Source organism: Magnolia sinica, chromosome 3, assembly GCF_029962835.1.
Source record: "Magnolia sinica isolate HGM2019 chromosome 3, MsV1, whole genome shotgun sequence".
Lineage (NCBI taxonomy): Eukaryota > Viridiplantae > Streptophyta > Magnoliopsida > Magnoliales > Magnoliaceae > Magnolia > Magnolia sinica.
Window position 1 is genome coordinate 117,959,778 of NC_080575.1, and position 21,322 is coordinate 117,981,099.

The 21,322-nt window shown below is 38.8% G+C and overlaps 1 protein-coding gene across 2 annotated transcripts; it reads right to left on the bottom strand.

The window, feature by feature from the left end:
- Positions 1 to 226: 226 nt before the first annotated feature.
- LOC131240926 (integrin-linked protein kinase 1-like) lies at positions 227 to 21,322 on the bottom strand. 2 transcript variants are annotated; one of them, XM_058239466.1, is made up of 12 exons: positions 20,720 to 21,320; positions 19,573 to 19,647; positions 19,334 to 19,429; positions 18,381 to 18,466; positions 18,106 to 18,226; positions 16,100 to 16,179; positions 15,802 to 15,861; positions 15,534 to 15,652; positions 11,118 to 11,203; positions 10,047 to 10,168; positions 1,550 to 1,661; positions 227 to 720 (listed from the first exon to the last, which is right to left on the bottom strand). In XM_058239466.1, exons 1-12 carry the CDS (start codon positions 21,020 to 21,022, stop codon positions 622 to 624), a joined length of 1,359 nt encoding a protein of 452 aa, XP_058095449.1. In that variant the 5' UTR covers positions 21,023 to 21,320; the 3' UTR covers positions 227 to 621. The 2 variants fall into 2 exon arrangements, with proteins under 2 accessions (XP_058095449.1, XP_058095450.1); XM_058239467.1 differs by lacking the exons at positions 227 to 720; positions 1,550 to 1,661 and adding an exon at positions 1,705 to 2,175 and having other exon boundaries at positions 20,720 to 21,322.

Below are 21,322 nucleotides of genomic sequence, written 5' to 3' on the forward strand. Positions count from 1 at the left end.
AAATAACTCCCCATAGGCTTCAAACCACAGCAATGGGACATCTCTAACCACCCACTTGTGGGTTTTCTGATTGAATGTGGACTATCATCTTTGCTTCGAGCCAACTGTTCCTTTTACAGGGAACCAAAGGGATGGCTATCATACTCCACTCCATGCCCTTGGGACATCGCCTATCCAGTTCGCAGGCCACCAGGTCAGCAACCCCCATTTACCACACATGCCAATATTCACAAACTGCTGTGTTTTATTGAGATATCCAATTTTCATACACATGCTGGGTTTTAAAAATCTAACATCACACATTTTTTCAGGATTTTTTTATAATTAAAAAAGAAAACTGACATACAAAGTGTCTGGGCAAATCATCGAATGTAACTCCAATGTACGGCACACCTTCTTATGGTCAAGGGGACAGTGGGCCAAGCTTTGATGTACACTTATGTCGAAATGTGTTTGTAAATGCACATCAACAGATGCATGCACCCTTGGATCATGGGAGAATTGTAAGTTCTGAGATACAGCATTTTAACAATAAAAAAGGCACATGTGGGAACAAAAAATACTAGCAGTTAGAAAAGGCGCCGGTATGATAGACGAGAATCTGAGCCGGAAAAGGCTTGATCAACTGGTTGAACGAGATGACCCACCTCTACTGCTTGGAGCCGAAGGATTTTTCTTAAACATTGCTTCAAGGTTCTGGAAACATTTCATTGGCCTAACCTGAAGAAAAGCATGGAAAACCATTAGTAATGAAGTCCAACCATCCTGCATTGATGAATGCCAATGTCAGACAGGAACATCGCATGAAAATTTTACATTCCATGGGAAATCGCATCACATGCAAGACATCCACACTGCTTAGTAAGTGGGTCCTGTTGTGAATGGACCATGGCCCAAAAAATGACAGTGGTCATAGATACCCACTGGACTGGTGAGTCTTCCATTAGAGCAGCTAACATATGATCGTCTAGCCAGTGTGACTTTTGGGTTACTGCCTGCCCATGACAGGACCTGACAAGCCAACCCGTGTGAGAAATGAAGCCTGGCATTTCACAAGAATTCAGATTCGGGCTATGAACTTGAACAGTCTCCATGGAGATTGATTGAGATGGATCAAAGGAACCAGCATCCCAACAATCTTGGGAATACTGGAGATACTGATTCACAAATGGATGATCTAAACTGGCAATAATATGAAGCTTAAATTCTTCCTGAGTCAAATTTCAACTCAGCATTCTCCAACATTTTCGGTTTTCCAAAACTCTATCAAAAAGTGCCCCTGACAAAAGTATTGCCACTTTGATGCTTTTCCCAGTTGGACAAACCATTTTCGTGGGCAAGCAAGAAAAGGGAAGTGAAAGTGGCTTTCATGTGCCCAAATGATTAAAGCCATTTTTGTCTAGAAGAGTAAGCTAACAACATTGGAGTTGTTACACAAGATGCGTGTTTACACCCCCACACACTTGGATGTACATGTGTGTGTGTGTGCATGTGTGTGTGTGTGTGTGTGTGTGTGTGTGTGTGAGAGAGAGAGAGAGAGAGAGAGAACCTTCCAACGCCTCTTATAAGCAAGGCGATTATTAATGGCAGAGAGACATTCAATTATTTGTTTGAATGTTGGTCTCTTGGCTGGGTTCTCGTTCCAGCATTCTTCAATCAACCTGTTGACAAAATACTGATTCTATGATGAAAGCTTTCCAAACATGAAAATCTCCCAAGTTGGAGTAAATGATCAGATGAGTATCAAAATTTACATGACAAAAAATAAATTATTCCCAATTATTTCTTTTTTTTTTGAACTATGCAATTTCTGTCCCTCAACTAGCTTGCACATTTTTTAACTCAAGAAAGCAATTAAACTTAGGACCTGCCTGGTAGATGCCTAAAATAAGATGAATGAGTTCATCTCATTTTAGTTAATAGTAATTATGTATTAGAGATACTAATCTCTAATTCACAAATCGTCACATGACACATTTATCAAGCTGAAAATTATAGTTGCAACACAGTTTCAAGAACACCCGTCACGGTTTGGGCGAATGGCTTCGGTCGTGGGTTTGCTCCCCACGGACACGATTTCGAGTCCCCTCCCCATGGATTGCCCAATGCACGTGGTTGGCAGGTGATTGCGTGCATTCGCAGGGACTAATCTCACCTTAAAGGGGCGGGGACACCCTGTCGTCCAAAAAAAAAAAGAAAAAACAAACAAACAAACAGTTTCAAGAACATTTAACTAATAAAAGTATGCACATCATGTTGTTGTATATATTTGGGGTCGATTTTATAGATCTTGTTTCACCAATCATTCATATCTAAGGCCCTATCCCTTAGTAGTGTACAAGCCTTCAGATCTCTTCTCACCAACTCAATCCAAGAAACCATACACGTCAAAAATCATTTCTACATGGCAATCTCACTGAAGAAAAATATATGCATCTCCTCCTAGGCTCCAGTCTAAGGGGGAGACTAGAAAAGTCTGCCGTTTATAGAAAGCTTCGTATGGCCTCAAACAATCACCTCGTGCCCGGTTTCAAAAACTTGAGAACACAATCTCAAAGATTGGATTCAAGAGAAGCACATTTGACCGTTTTGTATTTGTCAAATGAATCGATGGCAATATTACAATTCTTGTAGTATACGTCAATAACATTATACTTATTAGCACGAGTACAACTGAGATAGCTACTGTTAAGGAATTTTTGGCCTCATCTTTTGAAATGAAGGACTTAAGGCCGTTAAAGCACTTTCTTGGAATTGAAGTAGCTCGCTCCAAACATGGGATATTTTTATCTCAACGTAAATATATGCTCAATCTTCTTTCTGAGGTTGGCTTGCTTGATGCATGTCCTGTTGATGTTCAAAATATCGGATCGTGTTACGTATCGCACCCTTGGGATACGGATACATATTGGTTATCACATGGGATATATCGGTAGTATCGCGTAATGTATTGTTGTTGTTGTTGGAAACATGGGGAAACATTGGAAATTGGTCGAATTTTTCAATGAAGTTTCAGTGATTATTAAAAAAGACATCAACACACACTTACAAATCAAAATATTACAAAAAACAAGTGCACGTAATAGGTATTCTTTATATGGGGTCCTAATATATACGTTGTCTAACTGAATTGATGCAAGTATATTCAAAGTATATTCATATAATTTATAAATGTAAAACAACATGTGGAAACACAAGCAATACATTCAAAACCAAAAGAAGAATCAGTAAATCAGGTTACACACATGTTTGATTTTATGTTTGGACACAGAATGCAACCGATTTGCGAGAAATTGGGAAATTTTAATTTTTTTCAAATTTAAAATTTCCGTAACTTGATCCTTCTCCTCCAAATCTCAAAATCAAAGCTCTCAATCCATGATTTTTCATGCAAAAACATGAAAAAAAAAAAAATGGATTTGTAACAATTTGACACTGATTTAACATGATTTAAAGAAAAAATAATAATAATCGAAAAAAAAAAATGCTCACCGGATCGACCATGGGGATATATCCCACTATTTGTGCGTTTTGTATCGCACAGATGGGATACAAGAAATATCATGGGATATAACGGCCGATATCGTCAATATTTAAAACACTGGATACACCCAAGGAAATAAACCATAAATTCCACGAAAAACAATCATATAACATTAACTCAACAATGTATCGACACCTAGTGGGTCGGATAATGTATCTCAGCTTTACTCAGTCAGATATCTCTTATGTTGTCAGGATTATCAAACAGTTCATGCAACGACCTTGTTGCTATCATCTTGACGCAGTTTATTGGATTCGACGTTAATTAAAAGGATGCATCCAGTCGTGATCTTCTTTATTCAAATAAATGGAGATTTGAATGTTAACAAATTTTGTGAGGTTGATTGGGTTGGTACTTTCTCCAATCAACGGTCTACTATAAGATATTGCACTTTTTTTTTTTAAAGCAATGAAAGATTTATTAAGGAAAAAGGAGAAAGGAAACAAAAGAGCCTGCTGAGGTAGCAGGCAGACTAAAAAACTAAGCACCAAGGAACGCTAGATCAAAGCCTACTACAAGATATTGCACTTAAAAATAAAAATAATAATAAAAATAATAATAATAATAATAAAAGAAAAAAAAAAGAAATGCGTTGGTGCTGACTTGATGCAGGACAATTAACCACTTGCTCTAAAAGCTCGAACTGATAGAGCATGGCGAATTAATCCATTTATCTCATAACCCGGGCCCCACATTCTTGGGTTAGGTCCCCGGCCAAACCCTCTTCGTAGGCCCCAAATCCATGGGTTCCACCCCCTCGTGTGCCCCAAGTCACATAGGTTCCGCCTCACACTGGCCCCAAATCACATGGGTTCCGCTGGCCGCCCACCCCAAGCATGCCCCCGCATCCCACAGGCCACCCCACTCGAGCCCAACGTGAAAATGCCCATGCATTGTGACTCCTCTACATAAGCCGAAAACCGGGCAATGGCACAAACGACTTGTGAGTTATTGGGGGTAAAGGCCATCCTTCAAGATATGAAATTTACAACATCTTCATCAATCTCTTTATATTATGATAATTAGGCAACTAAATACACATTGCATCTAACCTAGTCTTTCATGAGCACACCAAGCATATTGAAGTCAACTGCCACTTTATTCTGGAGATATTAACCTCTAAGACCATCTGCTCCATTTGTTCATTCAAAAGGTCAATTGGCAGATGTCTTCACCAAAGCCACAACCACAATACATCTCAAGACCATTTTTATCAAGCTTGGCATGGAGGATATCTATGCACCAGCTTGAGGGGGAGTGTTAGAGTATATATTCAAGTGCACTAGTAATGCACCATTCTAGGAATATATGAAAATGTCTGCATGTATCAGTGCTTCTACACTGCACCTTTTATATTTTTATGTCATATCTAAACACAGTTGTTGTATATCCTTGTCTATTGTAACCTCCTTTTCTTTAAATAGAGAGAGGGAGAGAGGAGAGTACTCTGAAAATCCTCGCTTTTCCCTGTCATGGTCAACACTTATTCTTCCCCTTCTTGTTACTATTTCTCTAGGTTTCAGAAACTGAACAAACAAAAATTGCTGATAAAGAGTTCTTATCATGCTTGGAGTCTCTATATGCAATACCATATTGGTTTATTGGGTTATACGGGTGTACAAAGCCCCATCATAGGGTCAAGGGCATGTGTATAAACATGAAAGGGAGTAAATCAATGCAAAATAGACCATCTGATTTGTGGCCCCCAATCCAATCAATGGATAATCTAGATCATTTGATTGGATTTGAGGTTCCCACAACCCAATCAAACCATCACCATGGCCTGATCCTTACTCGGGCAATAGAGGACCTTTGATTGGAGCTTGACAATCACCACTTGTCATTTTGTACCGAATCTCCACCAGCTTTGGCGGGAGTTGGTGATGATGGCCATTTGTCGGCTTGACACCTCTCCTAGGACAGTATTATAGATCACCTCATTTCCAATTACTCATGATTGCCAATGTCTTTGGCAACATCTTTTGTTTCATTTTGGTCATGGAAATACTGGCCTTGAGTATTGCATCGTCGCTTGGGGTTCTTTCAATTGCCCCTGATCGGCCTCCTAAAATCTTGTGCAAGTTGAGAACAAAAAAGGACAATTGATGCCCTGGCGGCTTCTTCTTCTCAGAATCCTTCTTCAACTTCGAACTAGTCCTCTCATGTGCATAAATTAATAGGTTTTCATGTAGCCATCTTGCTGCAATCATCAATCATACATCCATGGTTCACTTGATAGTATATGACCTACAAACATAGGTATCATGTCACACTAAACGGATTCCTCTTAGCGTTTCCCCAATAAAAAGGTCACTAGGCACTGATAATAGACAGGAGTAGAGAAGTCATTCACCCATCCTAGCTTAAAAGGATTTAGATGCCTTCCTACTTTTTACTTCAAAATTTTGACCAATTCTTTGAAAGCCATGAAGATATAACAACCATGACAATAACTAACTTGCGAAACTTATCCTCACATCAAACATTCATATAGAAGAAATTGGTTCACAACAAATCTTTGTCATCGTAGGTGTGGCATGGGCCGGGCTAGTACAAGACCGGGGTTGGCCTTGTCCCAGCCTTAGTCCTCTAAATCCTGGCCCTTGCCCATCTCTGGCCCTAATTGAGCTAAAAAGGCATCAGCCATCAGCCCTGGCCCTTCCTTATAAGAACATAGTGACATGATCAAAGGTTTGAAATAGTCTAAATCTAAGAGTTATTTATTTATTTATTTGCAGTATTCCCTTCATCCTTAATCAATCCCATCACATAAATGGTTTTGATGATAGAAACATGACCGTGGATTTAAAAACTGCATTTAAACCATAGTTCAAAAACCCAAAAACTCGATTCGATGTGCAACCAGGTCAGGTTGACTCGAAGACGAGACCTAGATCAACTCGATATTAATAATTATAATATTAAAAATAAATGAGTTCAAAATAATCAATTGAAGTTTTTACATTGGTACAAGTAATTAAAAAATTCTAAAATAAAGGCCTGTTTGGCCAGGCGGATTAGGAGGGATTAGGAGGGATGGGATGGTAAAATCCCGGGATATACCAAACGAGCCAAACAGACCCGATGAACTTGTCCTGGGATTTAGCAAACCCATGGATCTTAAACCAATCCATTGACATCACCATAATTTCCTTAAGGGTATGTTTGGACGGCGGATTCCATGGGATTGGATTGTATTAGGGTGGATGGCAGCCATTTCAAGGTAATGATGGCTGCGTCAAGTGGATTGCTGGCAATCCCATGGGATTGCTATGTCCAGGGATTTTACCACCGAGTCTGTTTGGCACGCCTGGCCAATCTCGGGATTACGCCCGGCCAATCCCTTCCAATCCATCCAACCAGACACGTCCCAGGCAAAATAGACGGGATTAGGAGGGATTGGGTGGATTTCAAGGTAATGATGGTGATGTCAGTAGATTGCTAGCAATCCCATGGGATTGCTATATGCAGGCAGAAGTTCAACGAGTCTGTTTGGCACGCCCGGCCAATCCCGGGATTTTACCTTCCAATCCCTTCCAATACAATCCAATCCCTTCCAATCCGCCCGTCCAAACACGCCCTAAAATTGATCCCATCCCTCCTAATCCCGTTCAATCGTGTCTGGGGCGTGTTTGGTTGGACGGACTGGAAGGGATTGGAAGGTAAAATCCCGAGATATGCCGGGCGTGCCAAACAGACTCGATGAACTTGTCCTGGGATATAGCAATCCCATGGATCTTAAACCAATCCACTGACACCACCATCATTACCTTAAAATCCATCCCATCCCTCCTAATCCCATGGGATCTGTCCAGCCAAACAGGCCCTAAACAACTCAACATTCAGTGCACTGGTCAAGGCTCTCATCTCTCTTGTTAGGTATTGGGTTCAACTCCCATTCTCCGCTCTTCCGCTTTTCTAATAAAGTGCCTTCAAAAAACAAGTGACTCAGTTCGAGCCACTACCAAGTCGTACCGGGTCAACCAACTCTTCATGCCGACTAGAAGAGTCTTTCCCCAATTGGAACCAAGCCCGAGTCAATACGGAGTTTCTTAATGACTCGGCTTGTAATCTCATTGTGTCAAGTTGACTCGGCTAAGTTCCAAGTTGAGCCACCAAGTATTAGAACTATGCTTTAAACTACACATGAAAGTTGAATGGGACCGCAGGTGTCTTCAAATCACCCATCCTTTTGTATAACAGTGACCCACTTGATTATTGGATTGGGCCAATGAACCAGGCCGGGCCATTCATCATTGGCCCCACCCTAAACGAAGACCAAGCCTAAATTTCAAGCCCAAGCCTAGCCCTCAGTCCGATAGAGACCCAAGCCCTAGCCCTACAAGACTAAGCCGCCAAGGTCAGGAGGTGGCCTAGCCCATTGCCAACCCTACCTCATCGTCCTCCTTAGGTATCGTCAGTCTCATTACAAGAGTAACTGAATTGAGGCCTTTTGAGTATGACTTCTTCAAGCACAAATTCTTCATGTGTCTCCTCTTTGATTTCCTCTTCAGTTTGCAGACTCTTTAGAGTAGTTCTTCCTGGAAGGGCACACAACTATTTGAGTCCTTACCCAAATACAGTAGCAAGATATGTTGTTGTTGTCTCTTCTTGTCGTTTCTGTCATTTCATCATTTCCCTTGGGACAATTATTCTGTCAGGTGGAAATGGCACACTGATTCATACCATTATCCACAGGAATGTTCTGACAATTCCTATTATCACATAATGTAGAGGTACATGGATCATAATTATTTGGGGTGTGAGTGGATCACCCCATTGTTTGGAAACTGCTACCTCTAGCAACATCTTTATTAATTTGTTCAAGGATTTGTAGGAACGCTTGGTAGGCCCCATCAATGCATGAGATGTTACTGTCATCATTTCTTTTGAAATTCTCCTCATAGACCAATCCATTGAAGAAGTAATGGGCTACGGCTTATTGTTGCTCATTCTTTAAAAATTTACACGAAACTGCCAAATCACAAAATTTCTTTGTACATGCCCACACAATGAGGTTTCCTTGGCACAATGAAATCACTACTTGAACATGAACTCTTCTTAGTCCAAGGCAGGAACCTCTCTTTCAGTTTACTTTTCCTATCCTCTCAAGTAGTCATAGGAAGGTGTGCACCGTGGTTTTGAATATCCATATTGTATCAGCCGAGTATCATATCCATATCCACTTGATACAAAACATGAAATGGGGCCGTATCATATACATATCAGCCTGATACAAAACATGACAATCCACCCTATATGGGAACGATACAAGCTGATGCGGCCATAAAGGCCTATATTTGATTTTATTTTTTTTTTATTTTTTTTCCCCAATTCTCTCTTCTTCTTTTTCCTTTTCTTTTTCATTTAAACCATAGAGGAAGCTTCCAAAGTCATTCTACACTAGATCTGGGTCTATTTTGGGGATCAAAACAAAAATTTTAAGGGTCCTTGACGAATTGAAGCGAAATGGACCATCAAGGGAAAATTCAGAGACCGTACAAACGTGACCATATGGCCAACCCATTCCCCCTTTCTCTCCCTCTTTGATCCTTCATCCTTTCCCCTTAAATCCCATAAACCCTAAGCCTAAAACACTAAAACCCTAACCTAGAACCTAGATTCCCAAAACCCTAATTCCCAAATCCTAGCTTAACTATTCCCAAAACCCTAATCCAATTCCCAATTTCCTACTTCCTAAATTAATCCTAACTTACCGAACCCTACTAGGACAAGTGATTCCCTTTGAATTAAGATTCATCCCTATGCTAGATGGAAGTTCTACCTTCCATAGGTCCTAATTGATTAATATCTTCTAAAGATCTCATTGCGGGATTATTGTTTGGTTTGAACTTGAGCATATTTAATACTTGAATTCTTCAAATTTGTGGTAGATTAGTTTTATTTTGTGCTTTGAATTCCCTAATTAATCCGTTATTTGATTTTATCGCTTCATCTTAAGCTAGACCATCCGTCCTGCATCACTTGGCCTTGTATTCAACAACAGTGGGGTCCACTTTAGGACCCTGTTTAATGATTGGATGGTCCTAGATCAAAGACATTAGAAAGATGAGGAAAACCATTTTAGAAGAATAACCGAATTGACAGCACCTTATCAAAAGCCATGCTTGAAGTGTAGTGGTCTCCGGACATTCTATTGAACATCTAGCACAGTGGATATTTTGGTGAAGTAATATATCTTATGAGTTACCCCTTAAAGAGAGATATTTTTCTGAAATTAAAATAAAACAAAACGCTTTACAGTCATTGTGAATTCACTTTTTGTTATTTTTGTGTGCACTTTCATACTGTGAAAGTGGAATCAGTGTCACCATCAGCTGCCAAAAGTAAAGCCATTATCAATCAAAAATAGATAACATTTATCATACTATCATGTCATGTAGAGTTGCGCCATATAGCCAAAAGAAAAAGAAAACAAAAACGAAAATAAAAATTAAAAATAAAATAAGTAACCAAAGAACAACCATGCAGATGGACTTACTGTTTTAATCCATGAGAATAAAGCTTCAATGGAGCTCTAAAAGGTGGCCGCTCTTTAGCAGCATATACTTTTGGAACTTCTTTTTCTTCTTTTGTAGAAAATGGTAGTAATCCTTCAATCATCTGAAGATCATCGCATAACATGGAATTCATTAGCTCAGTAACCATTAGGTGATTTGAATGTTAGTACTTCTCTTCAAGTCTTTAGTGTAAGCTACACAGGAGATTATTAGACCAAATATAGGTGTGACCTTAATATCCATATCAATGAACCTCAATCTCACCCATTGATCACAACTTCAAACAGTTATACTACGATATGTGAATGCAAGTCATCATTCCTGTACTTTTTGGTACACAATCTACACTTTTTTGTCTTTTTCTTCTTTTTTTTTAATGCACGCACACATACCCCACACACTCACGCCGTAGTGGAATTTCACCACCTATGGGTACTCGAACCCTTGACCCAGTGTCGAAACTCCTGAGAGTCTACCACCGGAGGAAGAGTAAGGACTCCACACACTAACGCCGTAGTACACAATCTACAGTTGCCAACCTTTCAAGAGTAATTGTCTATCATCGTCACAAACAGGAGAAGACGGTATACTTGAGCTAATTCAGCTCAATCAAAAACTTATGAGCTTGTTTAAGTGAAAACTCAAAACATAAAACACAAATAGAGAGAGAGAGAGAGAGAGAGAGAGAGAGAGCAAAGCAAAGGATTCCAAACAATCCTAGATATGGGATTCTGAATAATCCTGAATCAATGGTCAGAACCAAGAAAAAGACTATATACTTGAGTCATTCAGTTCAACTTTTAAGACAATAACATTAAGAAACTAAAAAACAAAACCCAATCAGAAATTGGAAAGGTCCCAAATGAGAATTCTGTCGGTATTAGTTGCACAAAAACTGTGTGGCATTTTTTATACAGATTGATGCCTCAATTAACCCCACAATAACAGATCTTAAGAAATATATGGAGAACGGGACATGCAATACATATCAATACCTATATGTTCAAATACAGATATTCACATAATTCTAGGGGCTGTGAGAGTCACTTTACCTCTTGTAGAATTAAAGCAAATGAAAAAACATCCACTTTCGTGTCGTATTCCTCATTTAGGAAAACTTCTGGAGCCACATACCGGCCTGTTCATAAAAGAAAAAATATATATTTTTTGAGGAACAATTGCAGCTGATGAAAAAATCAAATTGGCCAACTGCATTGCAGATTAGATGGACTCAAAATAAATAGAACTGCCAGAAATTTTTTAAGGAGAGAAATATTTCAACGTCTGGGCAAATGGGAATGTAGAAACATATTGCAATCACAATTCAACAATGTTTATACTTGATTCCTGCCATTGCATATTGATTATCTTATAAAACAGTCACATGCTGAAGCAGCTATAGAAATAAAACAGATTAGCTGAAGAAGCAAGTAAAATTCACAACCACAATAGGTGCAAAACAAATGAACAAAATGATGGGAAAATACTAACTTGAAATCAGCATCATGTGATGATTACAGGTAAGGTGCAATACTCTTCACATAACACCTAATAGGCAACACCCTACCTCTCTCTACAAGTCCGTCTATTCTTGGAATCAAATCTTCTCATGATATGTATTGATTTGGAAGTGTTGGAAGTCAAATGCCTAGATTAGTCCCACCTGGTTTCGAACGTTTTCTGGGATTATTTTAGACCTCACGTCCTTGGCAGTAAATTTGGTTGCATCTAAGGGTATTTTGGGAATTCCAAAAAAATGATTTTCACATGTTCTCACATTTTTCTGAACAAATTGAAACTGATTTATGGGCATATCTCATCATTTTGCTTTTGATGGAGTATTTTGTTCCACGAATAGAGAACTTGAATCCAAATCATGTCAAAGTTGATAAAGTAAATAAAGGATATTCAACATCGGTATTTCTTTCTTTGGATAGGTAATTACTATGGATTGAGCCACACCCTTCCAAATCTTTCAAAGAAAAAAAAAATACAAGATAAGGTCCATAAAAACTCGCGTTGCATGTCGGATCAAGAAAGAACAGATGTAGTAGCAGCCTTCCCTTGATATCTTAAACAACTTCACAGGCTTAAGGCCCCATCAGATGTTCTATAATAGAACTATCCCCCAGAATCCCTGACTCCCCCACCTTTTGAACAGCACGAGGTGCCTTACCCTTTGAATGGGGCCAATTTGTTACAACCGTTAGTTGTTTAGGAACCATAAATCACATGCTTAGAATCAACAAATTAAAGAGTTACTTTCGAATCATAAGAAATGCAAAGTGGGATCTATCTACTAGATGTTTCAAGATGATGATTGGATCTATTTTATATCCCTGGTCAATCTGATGGGGACATCACGCGCACACGTGCACGCACACCGCCCCCTACGCACGTACGGAATGAGAGGGAGGGCCCCGCCGTTGATCTGGCTCGATGACGACGTCCAGGGAGGGCCTCCTAGTTAGAAGATGGAGTTTTAGTTCATTAGAGTGAGCCCGATAATCAAGTAAAGCCCATCATGGGATCTCATGATCAGGACCCACTGGACGGATTGATTTCATATTTTAGGTTTTGATCATTTATGTTATTTAGAATATCATGAACGCTTTAGATTTCTTTGATTAGTTTTTATTTTGGTTTAATTCATCGCCAAGTAATAGGTTGCACACATGGTGCAAGTTTTTGGATATAAAGTTTTCTTATAGATAGGCACTCCTTGTAGTTCTTTTGATTCATTGAAGCTTAATAAAAATTCCTGCAAGTTTTTTTCTATTCTTTGAATTTCCGAGTTATGGAAAAATTCAAGTGGGTGAGAAGCCCTCCCTTTTCGAAGAGCTAACTACCGTGATGCAAAGCCACATCTATCTCCATCCACCCCTACCCTCTATGATCCATATTTCTCCTCTTCTACAATCATCATCGCTTCGAATCCGCCAGTTTTTGCAGCAGTTCTTCTCCCTACATCCAATTTCCAAAATCTAGCCCTGCAGGAGGGCTGAAACTTCAGCAGAGCACCACGCATAGACCGCATCTCGGATCAAGCTAAAAATCAAGGGTTTTAGAGTCCTCCCCTAGCCGACCAGACCCTAGGAGTCGGTTCGGGGAATCGGGTCATGCTCGCACATGCGACCAGGCTCCCGCGCACGTGCGCCAGGCCCTGGCCCGCTGTCCGCACGCGTGGACTATTCCAGGTTCAGGTTTCCTCCTTGTTTTCCCCCTTTTCAAACCTGTTTTCATAACCCTAACCCTAAATTGCATTATCCTAACTTATTTGCCCATTTTCTCACCCTAGGGTTCCTTGAATTGAAATTGGGGAATCCCTTGGATTAGGGACTGATTGTTGTCCTCTATTTCCCTTTGACTATCATTTGGTCTATAATTTTACTTGATCCAGCCCTAGCATGCGTAGGCTTGGACCCGTGCAGATTCCCCTTGTTTGAATGCTTGAGCTTTTGTGTAGGATGTGGAATTAATATGGATTGTTTTGAATTAGTATGATCTAAAGCCTGAGATCTTGCATATCATATTTGAATTTCATATCCTGCATCACAATCTTGATTGTCCACTTTCATGCTATTGATTGGAAACTTAGGATAACCCAATTGGCATGATTTTTGCACCATGGCTTGCTCCTACTAGAAGTTTCAAGATAACAATTGGATCTATTTTGTTTCTCTGGTCAATCTTGACTGTCTATTTTCATGTCGTTGATTGGAAGCTTAAGATCACCCGATTGGCATGATTTTTGCACCATGGCTTGCTCCTACTTGTATGAATGAATGAACAGTTCCAATTGACCCTAAACTACACAAGGAACTCACATACTTTATGATACAGGATAGATGACCTAGCCTAGAATGATGCAATAAGATCACCAATATATTAACTAGAACAATTTAGAGCACAAAATAAAGCTAACCTAACACAAGTTTAAAAAAAAATCAGCAATGTAACGTGTTTGAATTCAAGCCATACGACAGTCCCGCAATATAGATCTAACAAAATACCAAATAATCAGGATCTATGGAAGGTAGGACTTCCATCTAAGCATAGGGGTTATTCTCAATTCAAAGGGGTTCACTTGGTTTGTGAGGGTTTAGGTAGGTTAGGGTTAGGGTTAGGACTTCAGGGTTTGGGAATTGAATTTTGGAAATTATGGTTTGGAAGTAGGGTTTTGGGGAATTAGGGTTTTGAGAGTTAAGTTTTTTGGGGAGTTAGGTTTGTGAGAATTAGAGTTTGAGACTTAGGGTTTTAGGAAAGAAGGGTTAGGATTTGGGGATTAGGGTTTGAATTGGGGAAAACAATGGATGAAAGGGAGGGGGAGTGATTGGATGGGAGTTTGGAACGAGCTAGGTTGTGGGTGTATGGATTGGAAGAAGGAAGAACAAGAATGGAGATGGAGAAGGTTTGTTGCTGGGGAAAGACGAAAAGACATCTAAAAAGAAAGAGAAAGAGAAATAAATTTTGATTTAAGAGAATAAGAAAGAAGGATAACTTGGATTCACTACATGGCATCACACCAATTTACTCCAATCATAGGAGATTTGCTTCATCTCAAAGCAAAGAGAATGAAGAACTCTCTTCTTCTTCTTTTTTCATATATTCAATTATGGGCTAGGGTCTAGATGTCCAAGCCTTATATAATCTCATAAAAGACTTTTTACAAAAAGACTTTCTGAAATAAAAAGTTTCACATAAAGATGCTCAATAAAATAAAATTCATTCCTAACTCCCTAAACTCAGCAAAAATATAAGCTAAACCAAAAATACCAAACATATAAACAACTAAATAAACTAAAATATTTCATAGCCCACGATCAAGATGTCCAATGACAATGATCTAATGGTCATGGTCCAACTAAGTAGCCTACATGCATCTTCTCAGTGTGGGGCTTTCAAAGATACATAATCATGCATGTGGGGTCTTCAACGGGCTAAGCGCTCGAATTGGACCCATGGCGCCCCATGTATGCATCACCTAGCCATAAAGGGAGCTTTCCTCCTCGGATGTCCTCATCACTTTAGCTTGTGCGTCCTCTATTAAGTTCCAAAACTTCTACCTCATCATTCAGGCTAATCAGAATAGAGTTGGATCCTCATCTCTTTCATGCATTCAAGGCTAATCTGGCCTTGAGAGTTGGATCAAAGTGTAATGAGAGGCATTATTTTCTTGATTCCCATCCATCACATTTTCAAAACCAACATCAAGATGATGAAAAAATCTACGAGGTAGAATTCGATCACCTTTCCATAAAATTATGTGCAAAGTTAGCTAGAAACCTACAAGCTAGATTTATCAATAGATGGCACAGAAACCTACAAGGTAATTGTGGACCATAGAAAACAAGACTGCAAAATTAGCCAGTAAATAGATAATGACACCAAGCCATCTGTGCCATTCACAACAAAACTAAAATCAAATAAAAGATAGGGCAGAGAAGAGATGCATGTATAGAACTTACAGGAAGTGTCATGACATGTTACAGGTCTCTCTTCTTTAACTGTTTTTGCTACTTTCAGCAGCTTGCTAACTCCAAAGTCTGCAACTTTCAGATGCCCAGAATCATCCCGCAGTATATTTCTGTAATCTTACTCGCAGTAGGCAAAATAACAAAGTTCTAATAGTTTCAGACTCTTCAGGTAGATAAAAGAAATTTAGCGAAGCCTTAAGAATATTTGAATTTTTGTAACAGAAACTCAGAAAAGTACACAATTGATGTGATCACTTACGAAGGCTCCAGGTCACGGTGAATGATAGCTGGCTTATTTTCATGCAAGTAGTTCATTCCCCTGATAAAAAAAATTATAAAGAAACCATGTGACTTACATGTGTCAACGCTGGACAATGCAAGAAGATCCACGATACACAATCAACAAATAAGAATGTTTGTAGAGGAAGTCCATAAACTCATTTTGAATTATTGACAATGCCTTTTTCTTTTTTTTCTTTTTCTTTTTTTTTTTAGAGAGAGAGATTACAATGCCTATTTCAAGAACAAATTTCAAACACAAAAGGCGATGGATGGACCTCGCAATATCAAGTGCGAATTTTACTGCATGTGCTGGCTTTAATGCTCCTCTCCTTTTCAAGAATGTTCGAAGATCACCCTGTCCCACATGCAGAACCATCTAAAACTTAGAAAATCAGGTCAATTTCTTGATTGTCCATTTTATATTTTTGTATGAAAGAAATTTCTCTGCAACATCTACCTGTGCTATGATATGATTTTAATGCTAAACATTCATCTATCAGACAATAGAAAGTGATTGTGTGGGCCTGTTTGTCTGCAGATTGGATCCTCTTAGTAGTTAGCACTTTGGCTAACATAGAGCAGTTCTGATTACCGGCAAAGAAAATACACTTTTTGCTAAAGAAGATAATATACATCATTTCCAAAGAGAAAGGACAGAGAAATTGCAAAATAGAAAACGACTTTGGATAAATGACAACAAATCAATTAATTTGTCAGTTTATGTTATGATGTCTTTGGTTAATTGACCACTTCAAATTGCAAGTTATGAGAGTGTTTAAAGAGCTTTCTCAGGACAGACAACAATAAACTTCAGTAAAAAGAAAAAGGATAATAAACTTCAGATCTATGATTCCAACATCTCTTACATCAGTGATAACCACGCTGAGCCCCAAAAAGTTACATTGCTTTCTTATCACCTAGCCTGGCAATTCCAAGATCCATTAGTAGTTTAAACTTTAACAGTGATGCCTACATTTTGATTTCTCTAGTCATTTTGCCTAAGTTTACTATTAGGCAAAAGGACATCACCTCTCTTAAAATAATTTTGGACAGTCCAACATTATTAATGGCAGAAAAACAGATCTCTTGTGGACCATAAATCTATGGATCCAATTTTTGCTCATGATGTAGCAAATAACTGAGGGATTTTTCTTTCAGGATGAAGTGCATCTGACAGAACTGAAACTCACTTGCATGTTTTAACTTGAATTGGATGATTCCTTCATTGTCATTACAGGTAAATAGATGAATGGATGCTTTACAAATTTTGCAAGGATGTTCCTAACATCAGCCTTCTATATATCAAATGAGGTAACTGCAGCATTTTAATTTCTTTGACCATTTTACTGGAATTAGATGCTAACATCCAGGAAGATTGAGATGTAATTGGCCGAGAAAAAGCAAAACAAGGTCAGCATCAATGCCTGAAGTAAATGGGGAAGTTAAGGAAGTGTATATCACTCAGATCGGCAACTAGTGCAAGATTTTAACTAAACATTGAATGAAGAGAGCCTTTTTAAGTGATATTTGAATCATCAAAAAATGGCTATTTGAAAATGAAGAAAACAGCACTTTTGACACTGATCAACCAGAGCAAAAGAGCATTTTCAGCCAGTGTTTTAAATAGCGATTAGCATGCAGCATAGCATTCACCTTCTGAAGTATAAGGTATAACCTACATAGCATATAGTGTAAGCTACACACTACTTCTAGATTTTTAATCAAGATCACGCATGGTTGTACCAATTTCATGATATTCTGCACCAAATTAGACTGATTAATAATGGAATTTAACAAAATTTCATGATATTTGGTGCAACCAAGCGCACCCTAAAGTAATACAAAAGGGCAACAATTAGCTACAAAGGTAAAGAAAGAGCACCAAAATTGATTTAATACCGTTTACTTACATTGGTTTTCTAAAAGCATTGGAAAGATTAACTAATTTTTATTGAAAAAAAAATGCAACAAATTACTAAAACGTTAACTGATTTTAATGTTGTAGTGAAAAATAACTTGCAATGTGAGTTATGTTACGTAGCATGTAGCATAGTGTATGTAGCGTGTAACATATGCAAATTATCATGTAGTGTTAAGGCTAAGCTGCTACATAGCGCAAGCTACACGCTACATAGCGTAAGCTACACACTACATAGCATAGCTATTTAAAACACTAATTTCAGCCTACAAAAGCCAAGTTTGAGGCAGAGAATCAAAGACAACTTCACTGCTCTTGTTAACATGATCCAAGGAGTGAAGTTACTTAAAGATCAACAAACACCTTGGGCAAATATTCAGTGACAATCATCATCGGACTACTCTGAGTCACAGCACCCAGAAACTGGACGACATTTGGATGCCTTATTTTCTGAAGCAATGCAAGCTCATCCATAAATGCCCTCCTGTAAAATCAACAACATATCAAATTTTCAGAGCCAGAGAAATGACCAAAGAGAGCAACGAAATGCAATGAGGACACAAACAGACACATAAACATCAGAATTTTTTTAACAGTAATAAACATCAGGATTCACTAGTAATGTATGATCAACCCACACTTTATCCTCATCACTGAAAACATCCTCTGCAAGCGTTTTCACAGCAACTTGGGTTCCTTGCCAGGTTGCAATACGATAGGTCCCCTGAAATATTTCCATAAAAACCAAGTCATGAAAATATAAAACAACACAGTTCCATATATTAATATGCCACATCAATGGGAATCTACCATGAATAGCACCACATAAATGAACACTGATTTACAAATCAACAAAGATCACTGAAAAGAAATGGATGTTGCACAAAACAGACTTCGAGCATCCCTACATCATTAATAGGGTAAACAGTAGATGAAATGTTGCAGAGGTTCTCCTGCTTGTTATTGCTGGTGCACAGTAACCAGCTTAATGAAATGAAGAATCTATCAGTACAAGAAGACATGCCTAAAATGCTTCTTGATTGCTATATGAAAATCAAAAGCAAGGAAAAGAATACTTCCTTTCCAACCATCACTCAACCAATAAGACATCATGCAGTCCACCCTTAAACTCAGAGGCTTCCTAACTACCCGAAAAGTATACAAAAATGAATAAATATATTCTAAACACCATACGTACACCTTTGAAAAGCATACCTAGTCACTCATAACAAAGTTCCCCATTAGATTTGATCAGAGAGGAGATTATAGATCCCATATGAAGCATCAAAGTACATCACTGACTATGGATTTGTTCGTAAAACATGATTAAGGTACAAGCACTTAAACACTTGCATTGAAGTATCAAATGCATGTTCCATTAATTCAAAATGATCAGTAACCTGTCGTAACCAGGATGCACATATTCCTGGTATGGGTGTCAACTAAAGCATAAGTTACACCATCAACAAATGCAAAGACAATTTGTCTCTTGGAGAAATTTAAATTAATTATAAAGATAGCAAGGTTCATAAATACCATAATTGTTGGAGAAATTTAAATTCATTATTAAAATAGTGAGGTTCATAAATACCTTAGTTATATCAACACTGTTGGCAAAATCAAGCTCACTTGGATCAATCTCATATTCTGGGACATCGCGAGCATTTTGAACATGCATGGGAACCGTCTGAAAGTGGTAGAGTCATAAGAAGATATACAATGCACAATGGGGGGAGAAAACAAGTTCTCAAACTATGGTCAATGAACTGCAACATACAAAGATCCAAACCCAAACACAATAGAGTAGGATGACCTATATTCAAAACATACCAGAGGCTTTGCACCATGTTTCTCCAATAGCTTGATCACATCATGGTTCTTGTAATATATTGCATCTGCAAGTGGCTGTTTTAGGCAAAAATCATTTTTGTGATTCCCTATTCAGATGATTCAGAAAACAACAGCATAGATGTAATGTCCTTAACATAGAACTACATTCAGAAATCGAAGAAGAGCAAAGAAGTCAATAACAATGACATGAGCTTTATGTTGTGCCTATGCAAAAGAACCAAAAACTGCCAAATTGAACAAAACATGTTTGTTTAGATGTTATGCTTCCAACTGTACAATACAAGGACATGAATATACTATTGAAGAAACATATTTGCCAAATACACACACCAATACAGGTGCAAATTAGAGAGGCATGAAATCACTACAGTTCTAAAGCTCAGCGACTTGACTCAAAACTCAGGCCGAGTCAACTATAGACTCAGCGGGATTTGAAGCAGAGTCACCCGGAAACATCCATTGATATGCGTTCTGATGAATAGATATTTGATTGAACAGTTTGCTTGACCTAGACACATCATTTGATCACTCATTTATGGTCATGGATGCATCACAAAATAGTCAGTCCAGCAAGAAGTGAAATCTTCTAATAGAGAAAGGAATAAATAGTACCAATATTAGCTAACTCAGTTATAAAGCATTCAATATCCATACGCTAAGTACACATGCATGAGATCTGAACCTTTCATCTGTCAGGTCTATTGTGGATAGTGGTACCCAAAAAATTAAACAAGTTGGGTTACCCTAGCGACCGATTGGAGGACTCATGAAGATAATAAATATGTGGCTACGAAGAAGTCCAACCAACGATCAGCATTCAATGGGCAGAAAACCTATCTATCAATGGCTAGGATCAACCCACTGTTGTGATTTTTGGCAAATAGACTATCCATCGTAGCGTACAACAAAATGAGAAGTCAGGATCTGATACACACGATCAATTTAAGCTGTTTATTACAAAAGCTTAGAAATCATCACTACCACGAAATCCTGTCAGAATCGCCTACATTGACTTCTAAGAATTAAAATCCCATTTCCAACTAAAAGATCGGAAGTATGAACTATCCATTCAATCAGATCCGTCTTAATTGTTTGAAAAAATTAAAGACTTTTCCGACGATCATACCGTACTTCCCCATCGATCCTTCGAATCGACCTTGGCGCCCCTCCGGATCAGCAACTCGACAACATCCGTGCGGCCTTGGCAAGCGGCGACGTGCAGAGCCGTCCGCCCATCAATGTCGCTGTAATTCACATCTGTTCCAGCACCCAAGAGTTCCTCGATCCCTTCCAAGTCGCCCTCGTTCGCAAGATACATGATCCGAACCGTCGGATCGATGGCATCTACTTCATCGACGGCTTCTGATCCGTCATCCTCAGGTGCAAGTGACGATTGCCTGCCCAAAGTAAACCGCCCCTTTGCTTCCATGCCGTGAAATTTTCAAACCCTAATTTTCTGGAAGCAGTGTCGCTCTAAACCCTAGTTCCTAAATCCTCGGCAGATTGCAGGATGTAACGGGGGATCTTGCAAAGGAAGTTTCCGAAGTTAGTCGATCGGGAAAAGAAAAAAGCAGGTGTCGGAAGCTTGACGCTTCAGGAACTGAATTTCGGAAGTTCGAGAGGGAGTTTGACGGATGGGATGCGGGAGACGGGAGAATCGGACGGCTGAGATGTAAGGGGGAGAAATGACTAGACGGGAAAGACCTAGGAGGAGAAAGGTCTGAAAACG